This window comes from Myotis lucifugus, unplaced genomic scaffold (genome assembly GCF_000147115.1).
Source record: "Myotis lucifugus unplaced genomic scaffold, Myoluc2.0 scaffold_108, whole genome shotgun sequence".
Taxonomy (NCBI): Eukaryota; Metazoa; Chordata; class Mammalia; order Chiroptera; family Vespertilionidae; genus Myotis; species Myotis lucifugus.
In genome coordinates this window covers 483,573-509,646 of record NW_005871156.1, presented here as the reverse complement: position 1 = coordinate 509,646, position 26,074 = coordinate 483,573, and the positions used below count along the sequence as shown (strand labels likewise).

Below are 26,074 nucleotides of genomic sequence, written 5' to 3'. Positions count from 1 at the left end.
TTCAGGAAGCCTCTCTGCCTAACCTAGTTTTTAATTTCTCCTCTTCTCCACATACCTGTCCACCTTTCTTCTCCTTAAAGCCCAGTGCAAGTTCTAAGTTCTCTGTGGACTTCCCTGGATTCTCAAGGATTTACCCTGTTTGAAACACTTGGGAGCTCTCCACATAAGCCTGGTCCTCAATCATACAAGCTAGACAACAGTTAATTTGCCTACCTATCCCCCTCTTTTAGGGGCACAGCTACCCGCTTTACCAAAAATTCTCACCTCCCACCCTGGCCAGGGTGGGTCAGTGGTTAGAGTGCTGGCCTGTGCACCGAAGGGTCATGGGTTCAATTCCAGGTCAAGGGCATGTACCTGGGTTGCAGGTTTGATCCTGTGTTCCAGAGGCAACCAATTGATCTGCCTCCCTCACATTGATGCTTCTCTCTCTCTTTATCTCTCTCTCTCTCTCTCTTCCCCTCTCCCCCTCCCACCATCCCTTCCACTCTCTCTAAAAATCAATAGGAAAAAAAAATCCTAGGATGAGGATTACAAAAAAAAAAAAAGCTACCTCCCACCACCCCTCAAAATCAGGCCAATTCCATTTCTTGGGAGGTTTTGCCCTTTGGATCAGGGAGAGTAGAGCAGTCAGTCCTGCTCTAACATTAAAACCATACTTTCAGGCATGTCAGGAGCCAGAATCCTACCAGAAGCTCCAGTAGGGACAAAGATGGGTCAGATGGAGCCTGGCTCAGTGCCTACCTATACCCCAGTTGGTTGTCCAGCCCTATTTTAGTGTCCATGAACTAGTCGGTCATTCCTATTTTTGCCTAAACTGATGAGAGTTGGATTTTTGTTATTTGAAATCAAAAGAAAACCAAGAGACTACTTCATATGGATTTTTCTTGTTTTCCCAAGGTCAATGAATTATAAGGAATATATACAAAGGAATGTGATAAATTGTGGAAATAATATGTACTTTGGAGTAAAACGAAACATTTTTAATGCCGTTTCAAGCAAGATACTTAACCTCAGAGAGGCTGTTCCTTTAACTTTATAAAAGAAGGGGTAAATACCTAAAACTCAAAGGATAATGAAGACTAAATGAGAAAAGTAATTAGGAAGGAATGCAAATAAAAGTACCTGGCACATAGTAGTTATATAGGAAATGTTCATTCCCTTTTCTCCTTGAAAACAGGCTTCCACTTCTGCGTCTTTCATGTCTCCATTCTGTGGTCAATGAACTCAGAAGTAGGAAATGAATTTTACCAGAAAAAAAAGAAGAAGAAGAAGAAAGAAGGAAATAAATACAAGCATTAGTTTGACTTGTCAATATTCCCTCGATACCTGGACATCTTTTTCCTATTTCACTGTAATCTAAATTCATCCCAAAGGTTCATAATTTTAAAATCAGGCCAACAAGAGGTATAATTTAGAAAAACTAATGACACTGTGCTTTATTTGATAACAGAATAAAAGGGCATGACTGGAGCTCTGCCAGAATGGTCCCTAACATTCTTCCGAACCAGGATGTTATTAACGTTTCAACATTGTTAGTGTAAGGTGGAGTGTTGCTAACTACTTCAAAGGTTGAGACAAACTATAAAGGTGAATCCTTTAAGAAGGAAAATGAGCTAGTTTTCTTTTTGTTCCTTTAAACACGCTAGCCAGAAATACCAGCCCATCTATAATGAGGACTATACACAGCAGCACCAAAAAGGCCATTTACAGAGTTTTTCTTCAACAGAAGCCACTTGGATGTGTTAAGAAATTGCATCTTAGTTAAAAGCAGTTCACGAAGGACCTAACTGGTATTTAAACTTGTCAAGGGATGGGGATGTGCAAATTCAGCAGCAAAAGTCTCCATTGTTTTGCCTCAAGGGAAAGTGATGGTGGTCAGAGGGGCCAGTTCCAAGGGCTGGTCCAGGGGGGGACGCTGGTCTTGGTACTCTGCCACATGCCCATTCCGGTGGTGACCATACTCAAACTTGATCCGCAGCTCGCCAATCTTGGACTGGGGAAGGATATCTGGGATCCACTCAATGATGAAAGGGGTTGGCTCCTTTTGATCTGGGGAAGTGTTGCCTGAAGACAAAAAAAGACCAAGAAAGGAACACTGATTAGTACAATTCCAAATTTTCAGTCTAGACAGATCTCACTCTGTTCAAAAATAAGAAAGGAAAAGAGCCGAAACCGGTTTGGCTCAGTGGATAGAGCGTCGGCCTAACAAGGAAAAACAACAAGAATCGAGGGAAAGTAAGAGGAATTACTGTATCTATTCAAAAGAAAATTTCAGGGAACTGTGTGGCATCCTTGAATAAAATAAGACCGAGACGTAAGAAAAAGGGCCAAAAGAATCATAAAGTGAGCCAGACTGAGAGGAAATGACAGCTGGATGAGATTAAAAGGGAGACTAGTAAAAAATAGTCCTGGCAGGGTGGTTTAGTTGGAGCATTGTCCCATACACCAAAAGGTGGTGAGTTCAATTCCTGGTTGGGGTGTGTACAAGAGGCAACTCTCTCCCTTACTCTCTCTAAAATCAAATTTTAAAAAAGCTCAACCGGCGTAGCTCAGTGGTTGAGAGTCAACCTATGAACCAGGAGGTCACAGTTCGATTCCAGGTCAGGGCACATACCCAGGTGGGCTCAACCCGTGTGGGGCCTGCAGGAGGCAGCCGATCAATAATTCTCTCTCATCACTGATGTTTCTATCTCTCCCTCTCCCTTCCTCTCTGAAAATCAAGAAAAAACAAACATATATATATATATCCATTACACTTTGAACTCCCCATTTTCTCCAATGAACTCACTGTTTATAATAATCTCCTTTAAACAGACCCCTTTCCTCTATAAAAGAAGAGTTCCTCCCTTTAGTTCTCTGGACTTGCACATGGTTTGCAGATCCTGAACTGCAATACTTTGCTGTTTCCAAATAAACCCATTTTGCTGGAGAAATATCTGACTTTAAGGTTGATACCTTAAAAGAAAATAAAAAAATATTTTTAAAAAAGACTTAATTACATGATTCATTTTAAAGCTATGTAAGACTTTATATTAAATAACTAACATTTCTACTAGCTCAAATTCAAATAGTCGATTAGTGATAATTATGGGCTCTTTGTCTATTTTTTAAAATATATATTTTTATTGATTTCAGAGAGGAAGGGAGAGAGAGAGAGAGAAAGATAGAAACATCAATGATGAGAAAGAATCATTGATTAGCTGCCTCCTACACACCACACACCGGGGATCAAGCCCGAAACCTGGGCATGTGCCCTGACTGGGAATCGAACTGTGACCTCCTGGTTCACAGGTTGACGCTCAACCACTGAGCCACACTAGCCAAGCTCTTTGTCTATTTTTTAAAAATATATTTTATTGATTTTTTACAGAGAGGAAGGGAGAGGGATAGAGAGTTAGAAACACTGATGAGAGAGAAACATCAATCAGCTGCCTCCTGCACACTCCCTACTGGGTATGTGCCCGCAACCAAGGTACATGACCTTGACTGGAATTGAACCTGGGACCCTTGAGTCTGCAGGCCGACGCTCTATCCACTGAGCCAAACCGGTTAGGGCTCTTTGTCTATTTTTAATAAAATAATTTATTTTTGTATTATATTAAATAAAAACATTTTTATAGCCCTAACTGGTTTGGCTCAGTGGATAGAGTGTCGGCCTGTGGACTGAAGGGTCCCAGGTTCGATTCCGGTCAAGGGCACATGCCTGGGTTGCGGGCTCAATCTCCACAGCTGATCAATGATTCTCTCTCATCATTCATGCTTCTCTCTCTCTCTCTCTCTCTCTTCCTCTTCCTCTTTTTCTGAAATCAATAAAAACATATTTTTTAAAATGTTTTTATAGTACTATATAAATACTATCATCTATAATAATAAAAGTATAATATGCTAATTAGACCAGACGTCCTTCCGAACGACCTACCAGACGAAGCCGGAGCTGCGAGGGAAGCCCAGGTCCTGGGTGCCTGCCGGCGGCTGGAGGAAAGCCTGGTTCCCAGGTGCCAGAGGGAAACCAGTGCCGGCAGCAGGGGGAAGTAAGGCCTACTCTTGCACAAATTTCGTGCATCAGGCCTCTAGTATTTGTATAATCTATAATAATAAAAGCATAATATACTAATTAGACCGGACATCCTTCCGGATGAAGCCGGGGCTGCAAGTGAAGCCTGGGACCCGGGTGCCTGCCGGTGGCCAGAGGGAAGCCCAGGCTCTGGGTGCCAAGGGAAGCCGGTGCCAGCAGCCGGGGGAGGAAGGCCTACTCTTGCACGAATTTCATGCATCGGGCCTCTAGTAATTTAATAATAACTATAACAAGTAGCACTTAATGAGCACCTACTGTGCCAGGTATTATCTTAAGTGATTTACAATGCATTAATTTAATGCTCAGCAACTCACTAAGAGACAGATTCTGTGATTCCTATTTACAGATGAATAAACTGAGGTGAGGACAGATGAAGTCTTCCTGCTTAGTTTACACAACTAGTAGGTGGACCTGACTTTAACTCCAGGCAGTTTTGGACTCCAGAGCCTACACTTCTAGCCATCTAATACTCACCTCTCTTTCCACTGATTAGACTATCATCTTTTCCAGGACAGTAAACTATATCACTTTTGTTCATCACTGTACCCCAAGATAGCATAGTGCCTGGTTCATAGTAGGCACTCAATAAGGACTTGTTGAATGAAGAATGAATGAATGAATGCCAGCCATAATTTAAATTACTTTAGTATTACCATCTATCAAGCAGGCCTCATTCACTTACCTAATTGTGTACTTATTCTTTTAGGAGAAATTTAGAAATTACAATTATTTTGTCAAATTCTTGTGACTATATTCCGACATATATACAGGGTGTCCCAAAAATGTATACAAACTTTAACAGCTGATAGCTCTATATTTCTTTCTTTTCAGATTTAGCTGATTGGAATTAATAATTATTCCAAGTGTGTATACATTTTTTGGAGGACACTGTATTTTTAAGGGAAAAGAGGTATGATCCCATGTTTTAGAAACTCTTCCTGTACAGAAAAGAGTCTGGAAACTCTTCATGTATAGAAAAAAGTCTGGAAAGGTTGCTGTTTTTGGTGGGTGCGATTACAGGTGGTTATTTTTCTTCTTTATAAAATCTATGATTTCTCTATAATGAATACTTATTACTTCTATAATTTTATTTTTAAAGCCCTGGCTCAAATGAAATGAAATACCCTATCTCATGATTACCTTTACAAGATGAATAAATGTGCCTTCTTTAAGGTCAAGATCCAAAATCTAGGACAATGTGTTGCACATAGTTGATCTTCACAGGAAGATGCACTATTTTTTTTTTTTTGAGTTTGAATTTTTTTTATATATTTTTTTTATTGATTTTTTACAGAGAGGAAGGGAGAGAGATAGAGAGTTAGAAACATCGATGAGAGAGAAACATCGATCAGCTGCCTCCCGCACATCTCCTACTGGGGATGTGCCCACAACCCAGGTACATGCCCTTGACCGGAATCGAACCTGGGACCTTTCAGTCCGCAGGTCGACGCTCTATCCACTGAGCCAAACCGGTTTCGGCAAGAAGATGCACTATTGAAACCACCAATCACTTACCAACTTTGAGAAAAGTTTTTAGTTCCAAGGGTCGCAGCACTGGTTGTTTTTCTATACGACCGTAGGTTTCTGCTATGCTCTCTACTTCCACTTTAGGGCATTTAAACAGCTCATACGTCCCATCCCGGTTCTGGATAAAACTTCGGGTAATTTCCAAGGGCATCTAGACATGGAGACAATACCAAGAAAGGTGAGAAAGAAAAACTTTCAAAATAGACAAATACTTGGATGAGAATAGATTGTTTATGTATTCACTGTTCCTCATTAAGCACATCCAAATTAATTAAAACTTCCCCTTGTATTTTCAACTAAATTCTGTCAACAAATCTGCCTTTGTTTTCCTTATACCATTTATATCTTGGCTTTCCTATTTTCTCTTAACTTTAATTTGAGCCCCAATATCTTCATGTCTACACGACCACTACTGGCATAGACTTGCTCTAAATTTGTTTTTTGTCCCTTCCCCTACTTATCTGCTAGAATATTCTCCTAAAAACTCTACTGATAGCACCTACAGCTGACCTCACCATCCTGTGTGCTTCACACCATCCTTGGGACTGAGCCAGACAGAACTTGAACTGAATTTTGTCTTTGCCACTAAACAGCAGGGTGAGCATCTCATAGCCTGTTTCTCATCTGCAAAATACATGAATGAGGTGATACAGGTAAATAACGCCCAACAGATAGAAGCTCAATGATCATTAGCTCTTTTCCCTCACTTGACTTTGCTTTGGGTTGCACATTTGCCTCCCTAAACACCACTTATTCCAAGATAGAAGCTGCCTCTGTGATATCTTGCATTTAAGGAAGTTCCTCAAATGTCTTTAGTGCTAACATAGGCCTTTTATTCTTCTGAACGTAACAGATACCAAGCAATTTATTCTTCTTCTGAACACAACTATGTCTTGAAATTAAGCTTCTCTTAACACATCAAATCACATTATACTGAATTTTCTACAATATTCCATTATTGTAAGAAGGGAAAACCCTCAAATTTTCAGAGTCTGCTGGACAAAAATGTTTTAAAATATCTCATCTTTCCCTTGTGAAAAAGAACACAAACTGAGGGTCATTGCTCTAATGAGAACTAAATTACAGTTTGGGGAAGAGCAATTAATTGTGCTAGGCCCATTAATTTCACAAATGGTGTATCATCTCAAATTATTTACATATTTTTTAGTTAATTTAGGGCTCACCATAAATAGTTATTTAATATATAGGAAAAATTATTCCTGCTTTCTGATCCCAAAGGCAAAGAAAAAGAATACTCCAATTTAAGATACCTTTTCAAGCTCTAGGGAATACCCATTAAAATTAAGAGTCAGCACTATAAAGCCATGAATATTTCTGAATAATCTCTTTTTTTAATCTTTTATTTATTAAATTTATTGGGGTGACACTGGTCAACATGAACAGGTTTCTGTTGTGGGTTTCTATGTTACATTGAATAATTTCTTAATATGAAAAACAGAATTCTCTTTGGTGTCTGTAACTCAAGGAATTGGTACAAACATACTTCCCAAACTTGCTTCCCTCTCTTCTCCTCTCTGCCCTCCCACTATTGTAGAAATAAACTCTTACCTCAGGGGTATCTAAGATTTGTTTAACTTGCAGGATATTAGTGATATGCCAGGTATACTTGGAAAAGGTTCCCAGTGGCAGGGCATCTTTTCGAACAAAAGCTTCAATGTAAAAAGGGAACAAAATTAGCCTACCCAAACATAACATTCTCCTTCCCTATTGCTACCCAGTTTCTAGAGATTTCAGTGCGGTATTATTCTTTCCTTATGGAATCTCAGAAATTCCAAAAAGAAATTCTAGAGGCAAATATATAATAGGGTTTGACATAAATGTGACAAACCAAGTGATAAAAATTTCTGCTATATAAAGTCTCTGATGCTTCTTTGAGATGCTACTTATTTCTGTTACCTTAGAAACTTGTTTTTTTGTTTGGTAAAGCTACATGCACAGAACTCCATTATAAAACAACTTCTTACACCTCTTACAGATTTAGATATACCATCAGAGGTCAAATTACAGTCCTTAAAATTTTAATTACATGGAGTTTAAGTCTGCTCACATGATTGCCAATCCATTGCCCTACCCGCAGGAATATAAAGGGGTTCCCCTGAAAGTCTGCAAAACTAGCTAAGGGATGAGTTAAAATTAATGTATTAGGCCTGAAGTTTAAAATGGAAGAAAGAATGAACCTTGCTTGAAAAGTCAGGAAGACAAGCTGTGAAGACAAAGATTTTCATGGCTCTAAACATAGTGATTCACAGCTTGCATTATTCAAATACAGAATTAAACTTCAAACAGTCCCACAGGCCCTATTAAATCATCAAATAACAATTTTTAAAAATATATATTTTTACTGATTTCAGAGAGGAAGGGAGAGGGAGAGAGAGATAGAAACATCAATGATGAGAGCAAATAATTGATTAGCTGCTTCCTGCACGCCCCCTACTAGGGATCAAGCCTAACAACCCAGGCATGTGCCCTGACCAGGGATCAAACCATGACCTCCTGGTTCATAGGTCAACACTCAACAACTGAACAACACTGGCCAGGCTCATCAAATAACAATTTGTTGAAGAAATAGCATTGATTTCTAGCTGTCATTACTGAGTAATTCTTTCTTCCTCCTTTCTCTCCCTTATTTCCTTTTGCTACCCAATAAGTATGTTGAGATATCTAATAGAAAGATGTTATGTAAAACCAAGAAATAAGTACCAGAATAATGTAATGATAAAGTGTTCCAAGCCTAAGAATAACTCTAAAATCTTCCTTCATCAAAAATTAGGAATCACAAAAAAATAAGTTTTAGGTGTTTTTGTGTGTGTGTGTTCTTAAATATATTTTTTATTTCAGAGAAGAAGGGAAAGGGAGAGAGAGAAAAAAAAAACATCAATGATGAGAGAATCATTGATCTGCTGCCTCCTGCACACCCCCTACTGGGGATTGAGCCTGCAACCTAAGGATGTGCCCTGACTGGGTATCAAACCATGACCTGGTTCATAGGTCAACGCTCAACCATAGAGCCACACCGGCTGGGCAAGTTTTAGTTTTGATACATACTGTAATATGCTTCCAAGAAGCCAGCCCAATAGTGATCGGAGACTGCAATGCTTTTGTTGAAATTGATTCATATCTAGAAAATATCAAACTTCTTGGTGGGCACATTTATTGCACTTCATTGTTCTTTTACCAAGTCTGTGCTTTCTGAATTGTTCCATTAACTTGCACTGGAATAAATATGGGGTTGCACTGAAGAGTGTGATCATTATTCTAAGAGCTGACTGGCTAAGGCTTCCTGCTCTCAGCATGCAGCTAGAAGTCCTAATCCTGAAAATTCCACACGATTTTTTCAAACATAATTCCCTAAGGACAAGACATCTGTGGTTATTGCTGAAGAAAAAATCCCATACCTGTGGTGGAGTTGGGAAGCCGTTTTTTTGTACTTCCAATAGATATTCTCTGTTGTAGGCCATCAAAAAAAGACTGAGGAATGTGGAACACCAGTGGCTCTGGTTTGCCTTTAGGAAATAAGAAGAAACTCATTCAGTTAAAACAGATCAAATTTTTATGCCAGAAATTTGAGAGCTCCTAGTTGGAGGCACAGTTACTTCAACTAAAAGTGTAATGTTGAGCCCTAACCGGTTTGGCTCAGTGGATAGAGTGTCGGCCTGTGGACTCAAGGGTCCCAGGTTCGATTCCGGTCAAGGGCATGTACCTTGGTTGCAGGCACATACCCAGTGGGGAGTGTGTGGGAGACAGCTGATCGATGTTTCTCTCTCATAATGTTTCTAACTCTATCCCTCTCCCTATCTGTAAAAAAAATCAATTTTATATATATATTAAAAAAAAGTATAATGTTGAAACTGTGTTCATTTGCACTCTGCAATGGCTAGGCTTATGAAAGTATCTGGCAGCTTTGGTGAATAAATTAATGTTATAAGGAATTATCTATGTTGTCATAGTATTTAAATCATAATATCACTTCAGAATTCAGTTCTGTAGGATTTTTTTTATAACTATGTTTTTATTGATTTTAAAGCGAAAGGAAGGGAGAAGGATAGAGATAGAACCATCGATGAGAGACATCAATTGGGTGCCTCCTGCACACCCTCTACTGGAGATTGAGCCTGCAACCCAGGCATGTGCCCTGACCAGGAATCGAACAGGGGACCTTTTGGTTCATGGGTCGACACTCAACCACTGAGCCACACTGGCCAGGCAGTTCTGTAGGATTTTTTTTTTTTTTAATGTATATTCTGGGTAGTTTTGATTGGTAAAAAATGTAATTGTGATTTAAATACTACATAGTGTTGGGATATTTTTTTACATGCACAGGCTTTATGAGCCAATAAAACGATTTCAAAGTTAAAAAAAAAAAGAAGAAACTCATATAAAGTGCAACCAAAAAAAAAAAACTTAGTGGACTTTCTGATGTGTAGAGAGAGGTGGAAGAAATGGAATTGAAGGACAGTAATAATTTAAAATTTCACTTTATAAAGAGATTTCTTTATAAAAAGGCAAAAATAAGGCTTTGGTTGGCCTTTATGAGTCAAGCATTGTCACCTTCCCTGTTGATCCCTTGAAATCATAAAAAAATATAGCAGATCCTTGTCATCAACACCACCAAGGATAACTTTTCAAATCCCCAATTTTGTAACCACCACCACAACACAAACTTTTCCTTGAAAGGGTATATGAAATAAGATGAGATGAGAACAATGAGGCTGAGATGAGAAGGCAAACTTGATTTACTCCTGCTATCTCCAGGCACTTGTATGTGCATTCATGTCTAAACAGAGTAACTACATGCCCTCTCTCAGATGTTCAGGACCCGGAATGCCAGAGACCACAAAATTAGGAGACTATTTATCCAATAAACACCAGTCTTGCTCTCTGAATATGATCTAAAGGCAGGAAAAATGTTTGAAAATACTTAACAAACCTTTAAAGAAGCTTACAAGACACTAGGTCAACAAAAGTCAACAGAGTGTTCAAAGGAGGGGTTGAAAGAGTTCTGAGTCTTTCTTAAAAAACTGTGTCCAAGGGGCTACCTAGCCCCAGCAGAGGGAAAACATCCAGAACCACGTGGATAAACAAACAACTTAAAGAATATCTCTTACAGAAAGACTCTTTTTTAAAAAAATATATTTTTATTGATTTCAGAGAGGAAGGGAGAGAGAGAGAGAGATAGAAACATCACAATGATGAGAATCATTGATCAGCTGCCTCCTGCACACCCCCTACTGGGGATCGAGCCCACAACCCAGGCATGTGCCCTTGAGCGGAATTGAACCCGGGACCCTTCAGCCCACAGGCAGATGCTTTATCCATTGAGCCAAACCAGCTGGGGTCAGAAAGCCTCTTAAGGACAGTTCAGATGCCTTTTTGGAACAAAGGTCAAGCTAACACCACCAAAGATCATATCCCCAAGATCAAAGCTATCTACCTTTTCTTATTATTTGCTGTTTTTCCTCTTCCATTTCTAAATTCATTTTGCTGATACTGCATTTAAATTATGTAAGTATTTCCTTCTTTCACTTAGATTTCTACTTTTTGTGGCCCAATGTATTTGGGAGTCAAGCCCAGTTATTTTTTCTATCAGAACAGAGAATTCACCCTAGCCAGTTTGGCTCAGTGGACAGAGCATTGGCCTGCAGACTGAAGGGTCCCAGGTTCGATTCCAGTCAAGGGCATATTCCCAGGTTGCAGGCTCAATCCCAAGTAAGGGGCATGCGGGAGGCAGTTGATCAATGATTCTCTCTCATCACTGACATTTCTCTCTCCCTCTCCCTTTCTCTCTGAAATCAATAAAAATATATTAAAACAAACAAACAAACAAACAACAACAACACAGGGAACTCTAGCCCAGCCAGTGTGACTCAGTGGTTGAGTGTTGACCCTTGAACTATGAGGTCAAGATTTGATTCCCGATTAGGGCATGTGCCCCAGTTGCAGGCTTGATCCCCAGTAGGGGGCATGCAGGAGGCACCCAATCAATGATTCTCTCTCATCATTGATGTTTCTATCTCTCTCTCCCTCTCCCTTCTTCTCTGAAATCAATAAAAATATATTTTAAAAAACAAAACAGCCCTAGCTGGTTTGGCTCAATGGATAGAGCATTAGCCTGCGGACTGAAGGGTCCCAGATTCGATTCCAGTTAAGGGCACATGCCTGGTTTGCAGGCTTGATCCCCAGTAGGGGGCATGCAAGGGACAGCTGATCAATGATTCTCTCTCATCACTGATGTTTCTATCTATATCTTCTCCCTTCCTCTCTCTAAAATCAATAAAAATATTTAAAAAACAAAACAAATAAAAAGACAACAGAGAACTCTAGCACAATTACTTTAATTTATCCTACTTTCAGCAACAGCCCCAGCTGGGTGACCAATACTTACCATCAAATTGATAGTGCATGGTTTGATGGATGCGTTCTGTGACACTGGCCAGCCAGTCTTGGAAGGATAAGGTCACTTGTGCCTCATCTAACAGCTGACTGCAGGCTAGTAAAAACAAAAAACAACGTCTTAGTAACTTATTTTTTCTTACAAAAGAAAGTTAATTGAAGTTTGAAAAAGTTAAGGTGTTTGCACAGATAAAAAAAGAACAAGTAGCTGAAATTCAAAGAAATTAAGTAAAATAGAAGATTCTAGAATTTTTTTTTCAAAGAATCCATTTAGGAAAAAAGAAATGAAAAGCTCTGAGATACTAATAGGTTCAAGATTAGTAACCACAGAAAGTTTGCAGCCTTTCAACACTAAACTGCAAAGTGAAGAATGGCCTTGTATAATGGCTTTTAGAGATCTATAAATTAGTCCTTTTTCTGATTAACATGTCCGTATGCACAGAAATATTCTATTCTATTCTATTTCTTCTCCTGAAATGTCTTCACATTTCTAAAGTATAGTTTCTTTTATAGAGATATACCAATGCCATAACTACTATCCATTTGAAATTAAAATTCTCATTGGTAAATGCATATAGTGATAATTTAGATTAAAAGCTATTTTCTTTCTTCTTTGTGCCAAAAGGAAGTGATGAAAATTTGTAGAAAACCTTCTACCTCATACAGTTGATCTGTTTATCTACTGACCTTCCAAAGACATTTGTTCCTGGGATGTGTAAGTTCTTAATTAGGTTTGGTCTTATATTATATTTATGTATTGGTCTTTAAAATCAGAGTATGAGGGCAGGGATGATATCTAGTTTTTAATCACCCAGTCATATTACATGGCCAACAATATCTTAGCAAGTATTCAATAAATACTACCAAAATTGAACTAAACTATTTTTACAAAATGTATAAGTAGAAGTTTATAGAAGGTTGATTCCCCAAATAGCTGAGCTTAATTATTCTCAGTAGAAAATATATATATATATATAAATATGTGTTATGTTCAAATTTAGTTATTCTGTCTTCATAAATTCAGAACAATAGCCATGCTATTGTTCTTAGGTATGTTTTCAAACTTCACTAACTGTAGAGAACAGACTATATTATTTTTCTTTTTCAATAAATATTTATCACTGAATAACTATAAACATGTTTCTTCTTCAACTTTGGCTGCCCTAGCTGGTTTGGCTCAGTGGATAGAGCATCAACCTGCTGACTGAAGGGCCCCAGGTTTGATTCCGGTCAGGGGCAAATGCCTAGGTTGAGGGCTCAGTCCCCAGTAGGGGGCGTGAAGGAGGCAGCCGATCAATGATTCTCTCTTAGCATTGATGTTTCTATCTCTCTCTCCCTCTCCCTTCCTCTCTGAAATCAAGAAAAACATTAAAAAACACACACACACAAAAAAAACTTTAAATCTCCATACTAATTGCATGTGGCTAATAAGCAAGAGGGAAAAATCTTACAAAATACCTCTACCAAAACATGTCAGTAATTTTTGTTGGATTTGTTACTTAAACAATACAATTTTTTGTCGTTTTTTCATTGATTTTTATTGATTTCAGAGAGGGAGAGAGAGACAGAAACATCAATGATGAGAAAGAATCAATGATTGGCTTGCCTCCTGCATACCCCCTATTAGGGATCAAGCCCCCAACCCAGGCATGTGCCCTGACCAATAATCAATCTGTATCCTGGTTCATAGTTCCATGCTTAACCATTGAGCAGCACTGGCTGGGCTACAATTTGGTTTTGAGCAAGATTTGAGACCCGTGGGACAGGACAGACTTCAGTCTTAATGCCTACTAGTGTTTATCTTAACATTCCTTTGGGGACACCATGCAATATTTCTTTGGATTTATTGCTTTTACCTTCTTTCGGATGCTTTTCCACCTTTTTAGCTTATTCTGGGACAGGGAAACTTACCCTGCCTTTTTAATGAAGAAGCAACCACAGGCTTTTTCAGGCCACTTTTCCTTAGATTACTGCTCAGTGCATCCTGAGGCAACAGTGAATTGTTCGTCTGTGCACCTAAACCATAAATTGTTACAGTGTTTAATAACATGCCTATAGAATATAAATAGATTCTATATTCATTTCTAAAGAGTATAAAACATAAAAAGTCTTTGATAATTTCTAAGTTAGCTTTGATAATTTCTAACTTAGGATTAGCCTTTATATATAACTAGAAGCCCGGTGCACAAAAATTTGTGCACTGGCAGCGGGTGAGTCCCTCAGCCCAACCTGTGCCCTCTCACAGTCTGGGACCCCTCAGGAGATAACCACCTGCTGGCTTAGGCCCGCTCCCCCGGTGGCAGATGGCATGCCCGATCCCCGGTGCCTGCCCCGTCTCCCCCCGTCGCACACGGCAGGCCCGGATCCCGCACTGGGGCGGGCGGCGGCTGGGGATTCCGCTGCCGCTCGCCCCAGGTGGGGCAGCGCAGCGAGATCTGCCTGCAGTATGCAAATTTAACGGCCATCTTTGTTGGGTTAATTTGCATACTCTTATTGGCTGATGAGCATAGCGAAGGTACGTTCAATTAGCATCTTTGTCTTTTATTAGTGTAGATATTTTAAATTTCTGAAAATCTAGGAAAGTGGGGAAAACCAGAAGTGAAAGAGAAAAAAAAATTTCACCCATTGTTTCCACCTCTTAGACAATTACTATTGATTTTCTGGTGAACTATCTTCCTTTTTTTTTTCCTATGAATAGATTATTTTGCTGGTTTTTGTGATTTTATGTAGCTGTGATTTTACCAGGACTGCTAGATTTAGCCAAAAAATAAATAAAATTTCAAATAAATGAATTTTTAACATAAGTATGCCCCAATTTTGCATGGGAGATAATTATATTAAAAATTTTTTCATTGTTTATCTGAAAGTCAAGTTTGAGCATTCTGTACTTTGTCTGGCTACCTGAGTGACCTAAAAATGTCTCCAAATTCTATGTAATCATTTTTAGTGGTTGCCTGATATTCTAGCAAGTGGTTTTATCATGCTTCATTTAACTATCCCCAGTGGTGGGCTTAATTGCTTCTAATTTTTTAATATTATAAACTAGAGGTCTGTATGGGTGGGGTCCCTCGGCCTGGCCGGCAATCGGGGCCGATCGGGGCCGTCTCCCCCAGTCTTGACAAGGCCAGCTGGAGGGGAGGGACCCCAGGAGTTTAGCCAGACCAGGGAGGTTGGCTGTGGGAGCGCACTGACCACCAGGGGGCAGCTCCTGCATTGAGCGTCTACCCCTGGTGGTCAGTGAGTGTCATAACAACCAGCGTTCATCAGGTCCTAACGGTCACTTAGGCTTTTATATATATAGATAACGATAAAATGAACATTTCTGGATAAAATGCTTTTCCTGTACCAAGGATTATTTCCTTAAAAATGATTATTTAGAAGTGAACTACTGCATCAAAGGGAAAGAACTTTACTGTTTGAATTTCAAGATTTCCTGGGAAAGACCAATAAGTAAATATTTAACAACAATCTCTGCTACATACTGCTGCCAGAATTACCTTACAACATGAAAGTTATCATGTCACTTTGTTTCTCTACCTTTCTCCAACTTCCCAGCACTAAAACTCCTGTGCATAATCACCTGACCCACCTTTAGCAATTATCCCTATGAGTAGTAGTATTTTTCAGGTTCTTAACAGATAATCATGGCAATTTACATTGCACTAGCCATGCCAGAGAGCCTGAACTTCACCTCCTTTACCAGTTGTCTCATAATTTTAAAATTCTTTGCTAATTTGGTAGCAAAAAGTATCTTATTTTAACTTTTGTATTTCTAAAATTTTTGCATTTCTCTGTTCACATTTGGAGTTTTGTCCACATTTGTGGACTAGGTAAATTTTTCTCTTTATTTAAAGTCTATGTCTTTTGACACATCTACTAGGGTACTTCAGCAGTTTCATATTGATTTGTAAGGGTCCTTAACTGAGGACCCTTACAAGTGGTATTATTACTTGTTATTTGCAAGTAACAAACTATATTCCTATGTTAATGTAGAAAAGATAATGAATTATTGTCACAAGTTTTTAAAAACATTCTATGGATGAAAACCTTATAACACTGTCCAAAGGCAGTTTAAGGTTTAAGACTAGTCTGAATGTTTAAGGGATGAACAAACATATTCAATAATAAGAGCTGAGTTTGGTTTGATCTTATATTTAATCAGGAAAACCAACTCTTAGCTTGACTGGACAAAGAATTATCACTGGACGGTATAATTTTTTTAGGAAAAGAAACACATAAAAACTGATTCTTATCATTGCTGAAATCCAGTGAAACACATAAAACACTCTCTAAAGATAAAACCATCCTATAAACAAACCAAATAGCTTCTTACCAGATACTTCATCCTTTTTCCTCTTCTTTGCCTTTGATGGAGTAGACTCACAAGCTGATACTGTTGATTCTGAATGGCAGTCCAACTGGGGCACAATAATCTCTTTAAGACCTAAAATATAACATATTTCTGAATTATTAATACTACCCAGGAGGAAGTATGGGTCTCTAGAGAAAAATTAACTTATAAAAATCCAAATCCCAAAACAATGGAGTGATTGCCTACATTAAAGAAGTTCCTTTGAAGTGCAAATCAAAATGATAATGACATGTCACCTCACACCTGTTAGAATGGCTGTTATAAATAAGACAAGAAATAACAAGTATTGGAGAGCATGTGGAGAAAAAGGAACCCTCATACACTGCTGGTGAGAATGAAAACTGACACAGTCACAGTGGAAAACAGTATATAGGTCCCTCAAGAAATTAATAGAGCTACCATCTGACCCAGCAAGCCTTCTTCTGGGTACCTACCCAAATAATTTAAAAACAGTTATTCATAAAGATATATGTACCCGTATGTTCATTGCAGCATTATTCATGGTAGCCAAGACATGAAACAACGTAAGTGTCCTTCAATGGATGATTGGATAAAGATGATATGGTACATATGTACAATGGAATACTACTCAGCCATAAGAAAGATTAAAATACTGACATTTGCAACATGGATGGATCTTGAGAATATCGTGCTAACAAAATAAGTAAGATGGAAAAGGACAAAAAGCATATGATTTCACTCATATGTGGAATATAAAACAAAAAGCAACAAACAAACAAAACAAATTCAAAGACACAGACAACAGTTTGAAGGTTAACAGAGGGTAAAGGGGTAGGAGGAGGATGAAGAGGGTAAAAGGAGTTAAATACAGGGTGTCCCAAAAAATGTATACACTTTGAATAATTATTAATTCCAATAGGTTAAATCTGAAAAAAAGAAACATCAATTGAGCTAACAGCCATTAAAGGTGTATACATTTTGGGGGAACACCCTATATTTGGGAGACTAAGGGTGGTGAGCATACAATGCAAAATACAGATGATTTATTATAAAATTGTATATTTGAAACTTATACAATGTTATTAACCAATGTCACCCCAATATATTTAAAAAACAGATTGTGGACCTGCAATAAAAAACAAGTTCTTTTAAAGGGCAGCCCAAAACATGATTTTGTTCATAGAACATTAACTTGATAGGAGGCTTTCCAGAGAAATATAAAACTAAAAAGTTGGGAGCTGCTACCAACTAAAGATTATTAAGAAATGAAAAGAGCCCTAACTGGTTTGGCTCAATGTATAGAGCCTGCAGACTGAAGGGTCCCAGGTTCGATTCTGGTCAAGGGCATGTACCTTGGTTGCGGGCACATCCCCAGTTGGGGGTGTGCAGGAGGCAGCTGATTGATGTTTCTCACTCTCTATCCCTCTCCCTTCCTCTCTGTAAAAATCAATAAAATATATTTTAAAAAAAAGAAATGAAGAGAGCCCTGGCCGGGGTAGTTCAGTTGGTTGGAGCGTCGTCCCATGCACAGGAAAGTAGCTGGTTTGATCCCTGGTCAGGGAGCATACAGGAGGCAACCAATAGATATATCTCTCTCACATTAATGTTTCTCTCTCACACTTCCTCTCTCTCTTAAAAAAATAATCAATAAAAATATGTTAACAACAAAAGACTTGATTTAGAAACTTTAAAGGTTTTCTTTTGAGCCAGGCACTTGTTTTCTCCATCTTCAAAGACAATAAAAAAGCAAACAAGCCAAAATAAAAGGGAATTTTTTGTTCTATGTTTTTATTAAATAGGGTATCTGTGGAAGAGTAAAAAAAAAAATCAAAGCAAAGCTGATTTTACTAGATTCACTGTCTCAATGAAAATGTTCAAGTCTCTTGATCATTAATTTCAACCAATCAAACAACCTTTATGCAAGTGATGACTGGGATTAAAAGAAGGAATGCTTTTCATTTGAATTATCTAGCAACTGCTTCTGAAGGTCGCTAGGACAATCTCCAAATGCCATTAGTGGAACACTTTCATTGTCATTTTAGAGAAACAGAGTGTGTCACCATACCACCTACCGCTGGAATCAAAATTTAGGAAGTCTGAGAATTCCTGAGCCAATGTCTCATCACTGGCAAAGGCACAGATGCAAGCAAAGAAATGAATGCATCTCTGTGCTGCCTCATCCTTGGAGGCATTCGACTTGTGCGACTTCAGAGTCTGGCAGGAACAGAAGAAACGGCGTTCAGGCAAGCTTTTGGCACTGATTTTCTGCACAAAGGACGTATGCAAGTACCCCAAACTATGCTTCTGGCTCGCCTTGCATTTCACCACCAAAATGTTTTTAGTAATTCTCTGTACGAGCGGACCCGTGGGCTCTGTGGCCAACTGCCAGATGGTCTGCTTGGTTTCGGAGGAGGCCTGCATTGCATTCAGGACGGAGCTCTTTAGAGTCAGAGGGGTGGCCTCTGCCTGACAGTTTATTGCCAACTTGATGTGCTGGCACTGGTTTTCCACAACACCCTGGGTGGCAGCTTTCAGGCAGGAGGGGACATAACATCGTCCAGAGCTCAGCTGAGTGATGATCGTCCCATCTACCGTTTGGATTGTCGTCTCTGAAACACCTAGCTCTACAAAGCATCTGTAGTCGGGGCCCCGGTCTCTTTGCCGCACTGAGTAGACCTGCAGGTCAGAGCCTGTTATGATTTTGACAGCTTCAACACTCGGCTGCTTCCGTGCACCATAGCGGAATATGGTTCCACATGTCTTATTTTTACAGCTCAGTCCCCGGGTTCCATTGTATGTGCCGCATCGGGGACACTTTCTTATTCCCCTCAATGTGGCCTTCCCCAAATCAGATAAGAAAGCTGGGACTTTAGTCCTCAGAGAGTTTGGTTCCATTTTTCATAGGCCCCTAGAAAAAGCAATAAGCCCATCAGCATGAGTATACATACACACACACAGAGTTAAAATCACTTATGATATTTAATACAGAAAGTGAAACATAAAGAAGCTATCCAGGTGCTCTCCTTCCCTGGAATACACCAGGGCCTTTTTCTTTCCCTCTACCCTCCCCCTTTCCTTTCCCCCACTTCCTCCCTGCCCCAGACAGGTTACCATCAGCTTCCTCACTCCCAAGCTCCAAGGGCCCATCCTTTGCTTCATCCTTTACCTCTATAACTTGCTTCCTAAGCTCATTTCTTCTAGGAATTACTTCTTCTACCTCTGTGATTTACCAAGTAAATGTTCTCTTACCAAAAAAAAGAAGCTATCCACTATTTTCAAATTGTACCCTCAAACACAACATCAATTTAAACCCTCAAACAGCCCTAGCCGGTTTGGCTGAGTGGATAGAGCATTGGCCTGAGGACTGAAAGGTTCTGGGTTCGATTCCAGTCCAGGGCACATGGGTGAGTTGCAGGTTTGATCCCCAGTAGGGGGCATGCAGGAGGCAGCCGATCAATGATTCTCTCTCATCATTGATGTTTCTATCTCTCTCTCCCTCTTCATTCCTCTCTGAAATAAAAATATATTTAAAATAAATAAACCCTCAAATGAAATAGAAGTGGAGATCTCTATATAGTTTTAAAAACCAAATGTAATAATTAAAGCATTTCTTTAGGTTCAATCCTGTTTTATGAAACAACCTAGATTAGTTAACCTAATCTGTACATGCACAGATATTTAACTTAAGCAAGGACTGGAGAATGGAAAAGGTTGTTCTTTCCTTTCCACTGTTCCACACAACACTCAGTCCAATCTTACCTGTTTCAGCTGCCAGAGCATCCGGAAAACAGTGTGACCTAAATTCATAAGACCTAAAAAGGTGTTTCATTAGTTTGTGATAGTCATAGAGGACAAGCGAAGACATAATCATTTACAGAGTAAATGTTACTGCTTCACCCAAAGTCTTCTGAAGTTTGAACTCCACAGTATAACAATGCAGACATTCGGCATCCTCCTGCCCAGTGTTTCACAAAGAAGATTCCCTCTGCCTTATGTGGAGACCTTGGCAGTCTATAAATAAAACAAGAAAAAATACTAAAGTTATGCAAAGACAGAATGATTCTTTCCTTCAGAATAGGAATCTAAGTCTTTCACAAATATTTGAGAAATATTTGACAGAAATGGTTATAGAAATGATTGCTTTGTACTTCCAATTGTAAGAAAATAGTGTGAATGGCACTACACAGGGAGTTGTCAAGAACACCTAGACCAAACCTAATTAAGAACTTACACATCTCAGGAACAAATGTCTTTGGAAGGTCAGTAAATAAACAGATCAACTGTATCAGGTAGAAGGTTTTCTGCAAATTTTCATCACTTTCTTTGGCACAAAGAAGAAAGAAAATAGCTTTTAATCTAAATTATCACTATATGCATTTACCAATGAGAGTTTTAATTTCAAATGGATAGTAGTTATGGCATTGGTATCCTATCTAATAAAGAGGGAATATGCTAATTGACCCTCACACCATTCAATGATGGCAGCACCCAGAGCCACTAAGGAGGGAATATGCTAATTGACTATCACGCCCTCAAAGATGGTGGCGCCCACAGCCACAAGTTGGCGGCGCCCAGTCCCCTCAGCCTCGCTGGGGCGCGCCTGCCTCCGGAGTCCCCCAGTCCCCTCAGTCCCCCAGCCGCCCAGGGCCGGCCAGACACTGGGGATCGAGCCCGCAACCCGGGCATGTGCCCTTGACTGGAATCAAACTCGGAACCCTTTAGTCCAAAGCTCTATCCACTGAGCCAAACCAGCTAGGGCAAAAACACCTCTTTATTGAGGTATATTTTACATATCATAAAATTCACCCATTTAAGTGTAGAATTCAATGATATTTATGAAATTTATAGATTGGACACTCTTCACTACAATCCAGTCTTAGAACACTCCCCGAAAAGATCCCTCTTGCTATCTGCAGTAATGATTCCCACCCCCAGGAAATCACTAATCTGCTGTCTCTATAGATTTACCTTTTCTAAACATTTCATTTAGAAGGAATCATAGAATATGTGGCGTTTTTAAGTCTGGCTTCTTTCACTAAATATGTTTTCAGGATTCCACTACATTGTAGCATGTATCCATACTTCATTCCTTTATATTGCTGAATAGTAGTGCATGGTATAGATATATCATTTTGTTTATCCATTCACCAGCTGACAGATATTTGGATTGTTTCCAGTTTTTTACTAATATGAACACTGCTGCTGAGAAAATAAACATGCAAGTCTTTGTGAAGACAAATGACTTCATTTCTCTTGGATAGATACCTAGAAATGGAATTGCTGGATCATATGATAAGTTTCTGTTTAACATTTTAAGAAACTACCAAACTGGCTGTATCATTTTACATTCACACAGCCAACATATTAGAGTTCCTGTTTCTCCACTTCCTGGCCAATCAATACATGTTATTGTCTTCTCATAGCCATTTGATTATAGTATGTTGAAGTGGCATCTCACTAATGTTTCACATGCTCATTTAACCATGTGTCTATTTCATTGGGGGGAAATCTATTCAAATATTTTATCTAAGAAAACCCTGAATATTTTATCCATTTTAAAACTAAAACTGATATTTGATTACATAAAAATGAAAATTTTCTGCATGTCAAAAATTACTATAAGCAAAGTCCAAAGATGAAAACAAAATGAGCAACAAAAGCAGTGCAAGACTTGTACACTAAAAACTACAAAACATTGTTGAAGGAAATTAAAGACCTAAAAAAAATGGAAAGACATCCGATGTTCATGGACCAGAAGACTTCATATTGTTAAGATGACACTACTCCCCAAACTGATCTACAGATACCATGTAATCCCTGTCAAAATCACAGATACCCCCACTTGCCCCCAGAAATTAACAACATGATCCTAAAATTCATATGAAAATACAAGGGATCTGGAAGAGCCAGAATAATCTTGAGAAAGAAGAATAAAGTAGGACTCACACTTCCTGATTTCAAAACTTACTACAAAGCAAATTAAGACAATGTGGACAGAGAAGAATAAATACTGTATATCACTTCTATACAAAATCTAAAAATGCCAAACTCATAGAAAGAGAGAATGGAATGGTGGTTTCCAGAGGCTGAGGAGTGGGAAAAATTGGGAAATATCGGTCAAAGGGTAAAAACTTCCAGTTATGATTAAGTTCTGGGGATCTAATATACATCATGGTGATTAGTTAATAAGATTGTATTATATACTTGAAAGTTGCTGAGATCTTAAATGTCACCACAAAAAAGAAATGGCAATGATGTGATGTGATGGAGGTGTTAGCTAAGGCTATGAAGGTAATCAGTTTGCCTGTGCTATTCCCTTCCCCCTTTGCTTCCCCCACAGGTGTGCATCTCCTAAACTCTAAGGGACCCCACAAGATTTGCAACCAAGGGAGCAATGGGCAGCAACAGCTCAGCTTGCCGGGGCTAACCCCCTGAACCTGTCTCCAAGACCCTTTTCTCTGACTTCCCAGTGAGCTAAGGCAGCCCAAGCTAGGCTCTCCTGCTACTTCTTCTATGCTAAGCCCTTCCTTGTTTCACTGTCTCCGGGACTCGTCCTGTGAAATCTTTCCTACGCAAAGTCAAGAATACACACTACTGGCTGGCCTTGGCAGACACGCTCAGGGCCAGGCTCCCTATCCGGTAACAGAAGGGAGCGTTACATCTCACCGTTTTCTTTTTTTTTTTTTTTTTGGCGTTTAATACTTTATTTTTTTTTAATTGTTTTATTGCTTAAAGTATTACAAAGAGTATTACATATGTCTCCTTTTTTTCCCGCCCTTAACAATCCCCCGGCCTCCCCTACCCCCCAGTGTCTTATGTCCATTGGTTATGCTTATATGCATGCATACAAGTCCTTCGGTTGATCTCTTACCCACCCCCCCCTCACCGTTTTCTAATATTTGGATTTTAAACATGTACTAGTATCACTTATTACAGATTCTATATTGAAAGCATATACAAACAAGTGAACACAGCTTGTAAAAAACCTGCATTTTGAATCCTGCCTATAAAAGGGCGTCTCAGCAAGCGGGTGTAAAGGGAGCAGTGCTGGAAGAGCTAACCCATAAATGCTCCCTAGAAGGCGGGTTGCCATTCAATTACTATTTGGCTGTAGAGCTATCCCTCTTGGTGGATGCTATTTAATGTTTGTGAAGCACACTAAGTGAAGAGAACTAATGATCACTGTGAGTAAAACATAAAACTTACTAATGTTTACTAAGTACAAGTAGCCCTTCCCATGCATTTTACTCATGTATTTCTCACCACTGTGGATGAACAAGGGGCCACACACTAAAGCTGATAGGCTCAGGGGCGGCTGCAGGCCTTACAAACTCAGACACCTACAGTAACCACATAGGATGGTTTGAAATTTGAAATTCCTAACTAAAAGTGAGTCATGGCTATAATCATGTCCGAGGCCAGTATCTTCCTTTTAAAAAAAAAAAAAAAAGTATTTTTATTGATTTCAGAGAAGGGAGAGGGACAGAGAGACATCAATGATGAGAATCACTGATCGGCTGCCTCTTGCACGCCCCCTACTGGGGATCGAACCCACAACCCAGGCATGTGCCCTTGACGGGCATCAAACCCTGGACCCTTCAGTCTGCAGGCGGATGCTCTATCCATTGAGCCAAACCAGCTAGGGCCAATATCTTCCTTGACAAAAGGTCAATCTTTACTTTAACTGAGCATATTGTGAGTTTTTGTGTATGTGTTTTTTTGTTTTTGCATCTACCAATAACATACTTCTAAAAATGATAGGGCAATTTCCATTTCACAAACCCCTCGGGGCATAATTGTCCCACCAGAGCAGGAGACCCCAGAGCCTCTCATTGTTACCATGATCATGTTAACTGCTAACTATCCGGTACAAACGTGTGTAAAAGTAGTAGGTTGTCTATTTATTTATCCAATCCCAGAGATTTCCCAGTTTTGCTTTCTACCACCTCGCTAATCTTTCAACAATGAATTTCATGTATCCCCCTTACATCTTCTCCTTGTGATTCTGCTTCCTGGAAACTGGCTCCAATAAACCCATACAAATCCTTCCAGATGTGGATGTTCCTTTCATCAACACCATAATCCTGTGAAGCAGGTACTAACGCACTCATCTTGAGAGAGGAAGACACTGACTCGGAGACAGTAATGCTGTGATGAACGTCTCACAGCCAGCCATCCGAGAGCCTAACGTGATTCTGGAATCTGGTGGATTCCCTGACGAAACACAAATGAGAGGAAAGGGCAGGCCCAGAAGCCAGAACTCCCGACTCAGGGTCCGAGGGGCTTCCATGAGCCCTGCGCGGCGTGGAAGGCCGCAGAAAGGCCCAGGGAGAAACCCAGAGTCGTGTCTGGGAAGGGGCGTCCTACTGTACCTCCCTCCTGGATTCCGGGACCCAGCCCGCCCCCCACGGCAACACCCAGGGCCAGTTTCCCGGCATCCTGCCCCCGCGAGGGCTCACTTCCGGTTCTAAGTCGGCCCAAGCAGAAGCAACATCGGGCTCGCACCCTGCTCTCTGGACACGCTCTCCGTTGGGATTCTAGGCTCTACACCCGTTCCACCGCCGCCCCCGCCTTCTGTCCACGCGGCCCCCTTACCTGCCCTGTGCCCCCACCCCCCACCTCGCGGCCCCAAGGCCCCCAGCTGATGACCGCCCTCACCTCCTCTCTCTTCGCCTGCCGCGGTCTTTTACAAACGCGGCCAAACTGTTCGCTGTAACGACAGTCGTTATTGGTCAGAGCCGCGCATGCGCCCTGAGTTCCCGCCCACCTCGGTTCGCATTGTCTGATGGGAGTTGAAGTTTCCTCCTCCTGCAAGCTGCTGAGAATTGCTGCAGAATACGCTGTAGTTTCCTGAGGTTCTTCACTGGGGCTGCAGTGTTTCTGGCCGACCCTCCGAGTTCGGAAGGCACTGTCAGCTCTAGGGCTGGTCTGGAGAGTCCTGTTTCTGAGTAGAGTTCCATTGGTAATGATGGAAAAAATCGCCTTAGATTTTCTACGTTATTAGCAGATATCGGTTGCGTCTTACCGTTTTATCAAAGGAGGTCTTGTTCAACAAATTAATGCGTTCTATCACTTCTATGTTTATAGTAAGCTATTTTTTTCTCCCTTAACTATAGTCTGACATATTATTTTAACGTTTTCCCTTATCATGAGTTTGAAATCGGCTTCCTACGTCCTAGTTCTGGTCCTTGGGGTCAAAAAGAATAAGTATAAATGCTTTTTGTTCGTGAGTGAAGATAAATCCTGAGTGCATTATGTTAAGGGTGAGGCCTGTGTGTGTTGATTTCCTGAAACTTTGGCCCTGGTCTGGCTACTTTCTAGTGCCGGCGCTGTGGGCAGGTTGCCTGGGAAAATGGCCCTTTCCAGGAGGTAAGGGGAGAAAGGCACACTTTCTTCTTGAGATCATATTTTTTAGTTATTCTCCCACGCTAGGAAATAATTTATTTTGTTTACATTTTCAAGTTTAAGCATATTGTTATTGGTATTCTTAACATTTTTTCTTCTTTGTTTAAATTAATAAACTTTTTTGGAGCAGTTGTAGGTTCACATAAAAATTGAGCAGGGTGGGAGGGAGGGAGGTAGAAGAGGGTATGGGGGGAATAAATGGAGATGAAAAAAGTAATAAAATAAAATTGAACAGGAAGTACAGACAGTGCCCATCTACTCATTCCCTGTCCCTACACACTATTGACATCCTGCACTGCAGTGGTAAATTTGTTAACAATCGA

The 26,074-nt window shown here is 39.9% G+C and overlaps 1 protein-coding gene across 5 annotated transcripts; it reads right to left on the bottom strand.

Moving 5' to 3' along the window:
* Positions 1 to 1,266: 1,266 nt before the first annotated feature.
* CUNH2orf42 (chromosome unknown C2orf42 homolog) lies at positions 1,267 to 25,039 on the bottom strand. Of its 5 annotated transcripts, XM_023757431.1 has the most exons (12): positions 25,005 to 25,034; positions 24,335 to 24,560; positions 20,578 to 20,667; positions 20,106 to 20,357; positions 18,419 to 19,254; positions 16,347 to 16,457; positions 13,925 to 14,029; positions 12,006 to 12,110; positions 9,019 to 9,126; positions 7,172 to 7,272; positions 5,591 to 5,753; positions 1,267 to 2,064 (listed from the first exon to the last, which is right to left on the bottom strand). In XM_023757431.1, the coding sequence occupies exons 5-12, from the start codon at positions 19,239 to 19,241 to the stop codon at positions 1,856 to 1,858; spliced, it is 1,725 nt and encodes a 574-aa protein (XP_023613199.1). In that variant the 5' UTR covers positions 19,242 to 19,254; positions 20,106 to 20,357; positions 20,578 to 20,667; positions 24,335 to 24,560; positions 25,005 to 25,034; the 3' UTR covers positions 1,267 to 1,855. The 5 variants fall into 5 exon arrangements, with proteins under 5 accessions (XP_023613199.1, XP_023613197.1, XP_006093023.1 ...); XM_023757429.1 differs by lacking the exon at positions 20,578 to 20,667; XM_006092961.3 differs by lacking the exons at positions 20,578 to 20,667; positions 24,335 to 24,560 and having other exon boundaries at positions 25,005 to 25,039.
* Positions 25,040 to 26,074: the final 1,035 nt, after the last annotated feature.

What these genes read in the sequence shown, in the direction of transcription:
- CUNH2orf42 (XM_006092961.3), bottom strand. Translation starts at nt 19,241, where the DNA reads ATGGAACCAAACTCTCTGAGGACTAAAGTCCCAGCTTTCTTATCTGAT. An exon ending in TTCTTCATTAAAAAGGCAGG is followed by an intron (nt 12,111 to 13,924) that starts GTAAGTTTCCCT and finishes TGTTTTTACTAG; the next exon opens with CCTGCAGTCAGCTGTTAGAT. An exon ending in AAAAACTTTTCTCAAAGTTG is followed by an intron (nt 2,065 to 5,590) that starts GTAAGTGATTGG and finishes TTTTGTCTTCAG; the next exon opens with GCAACACTTCCCCAGATCAA.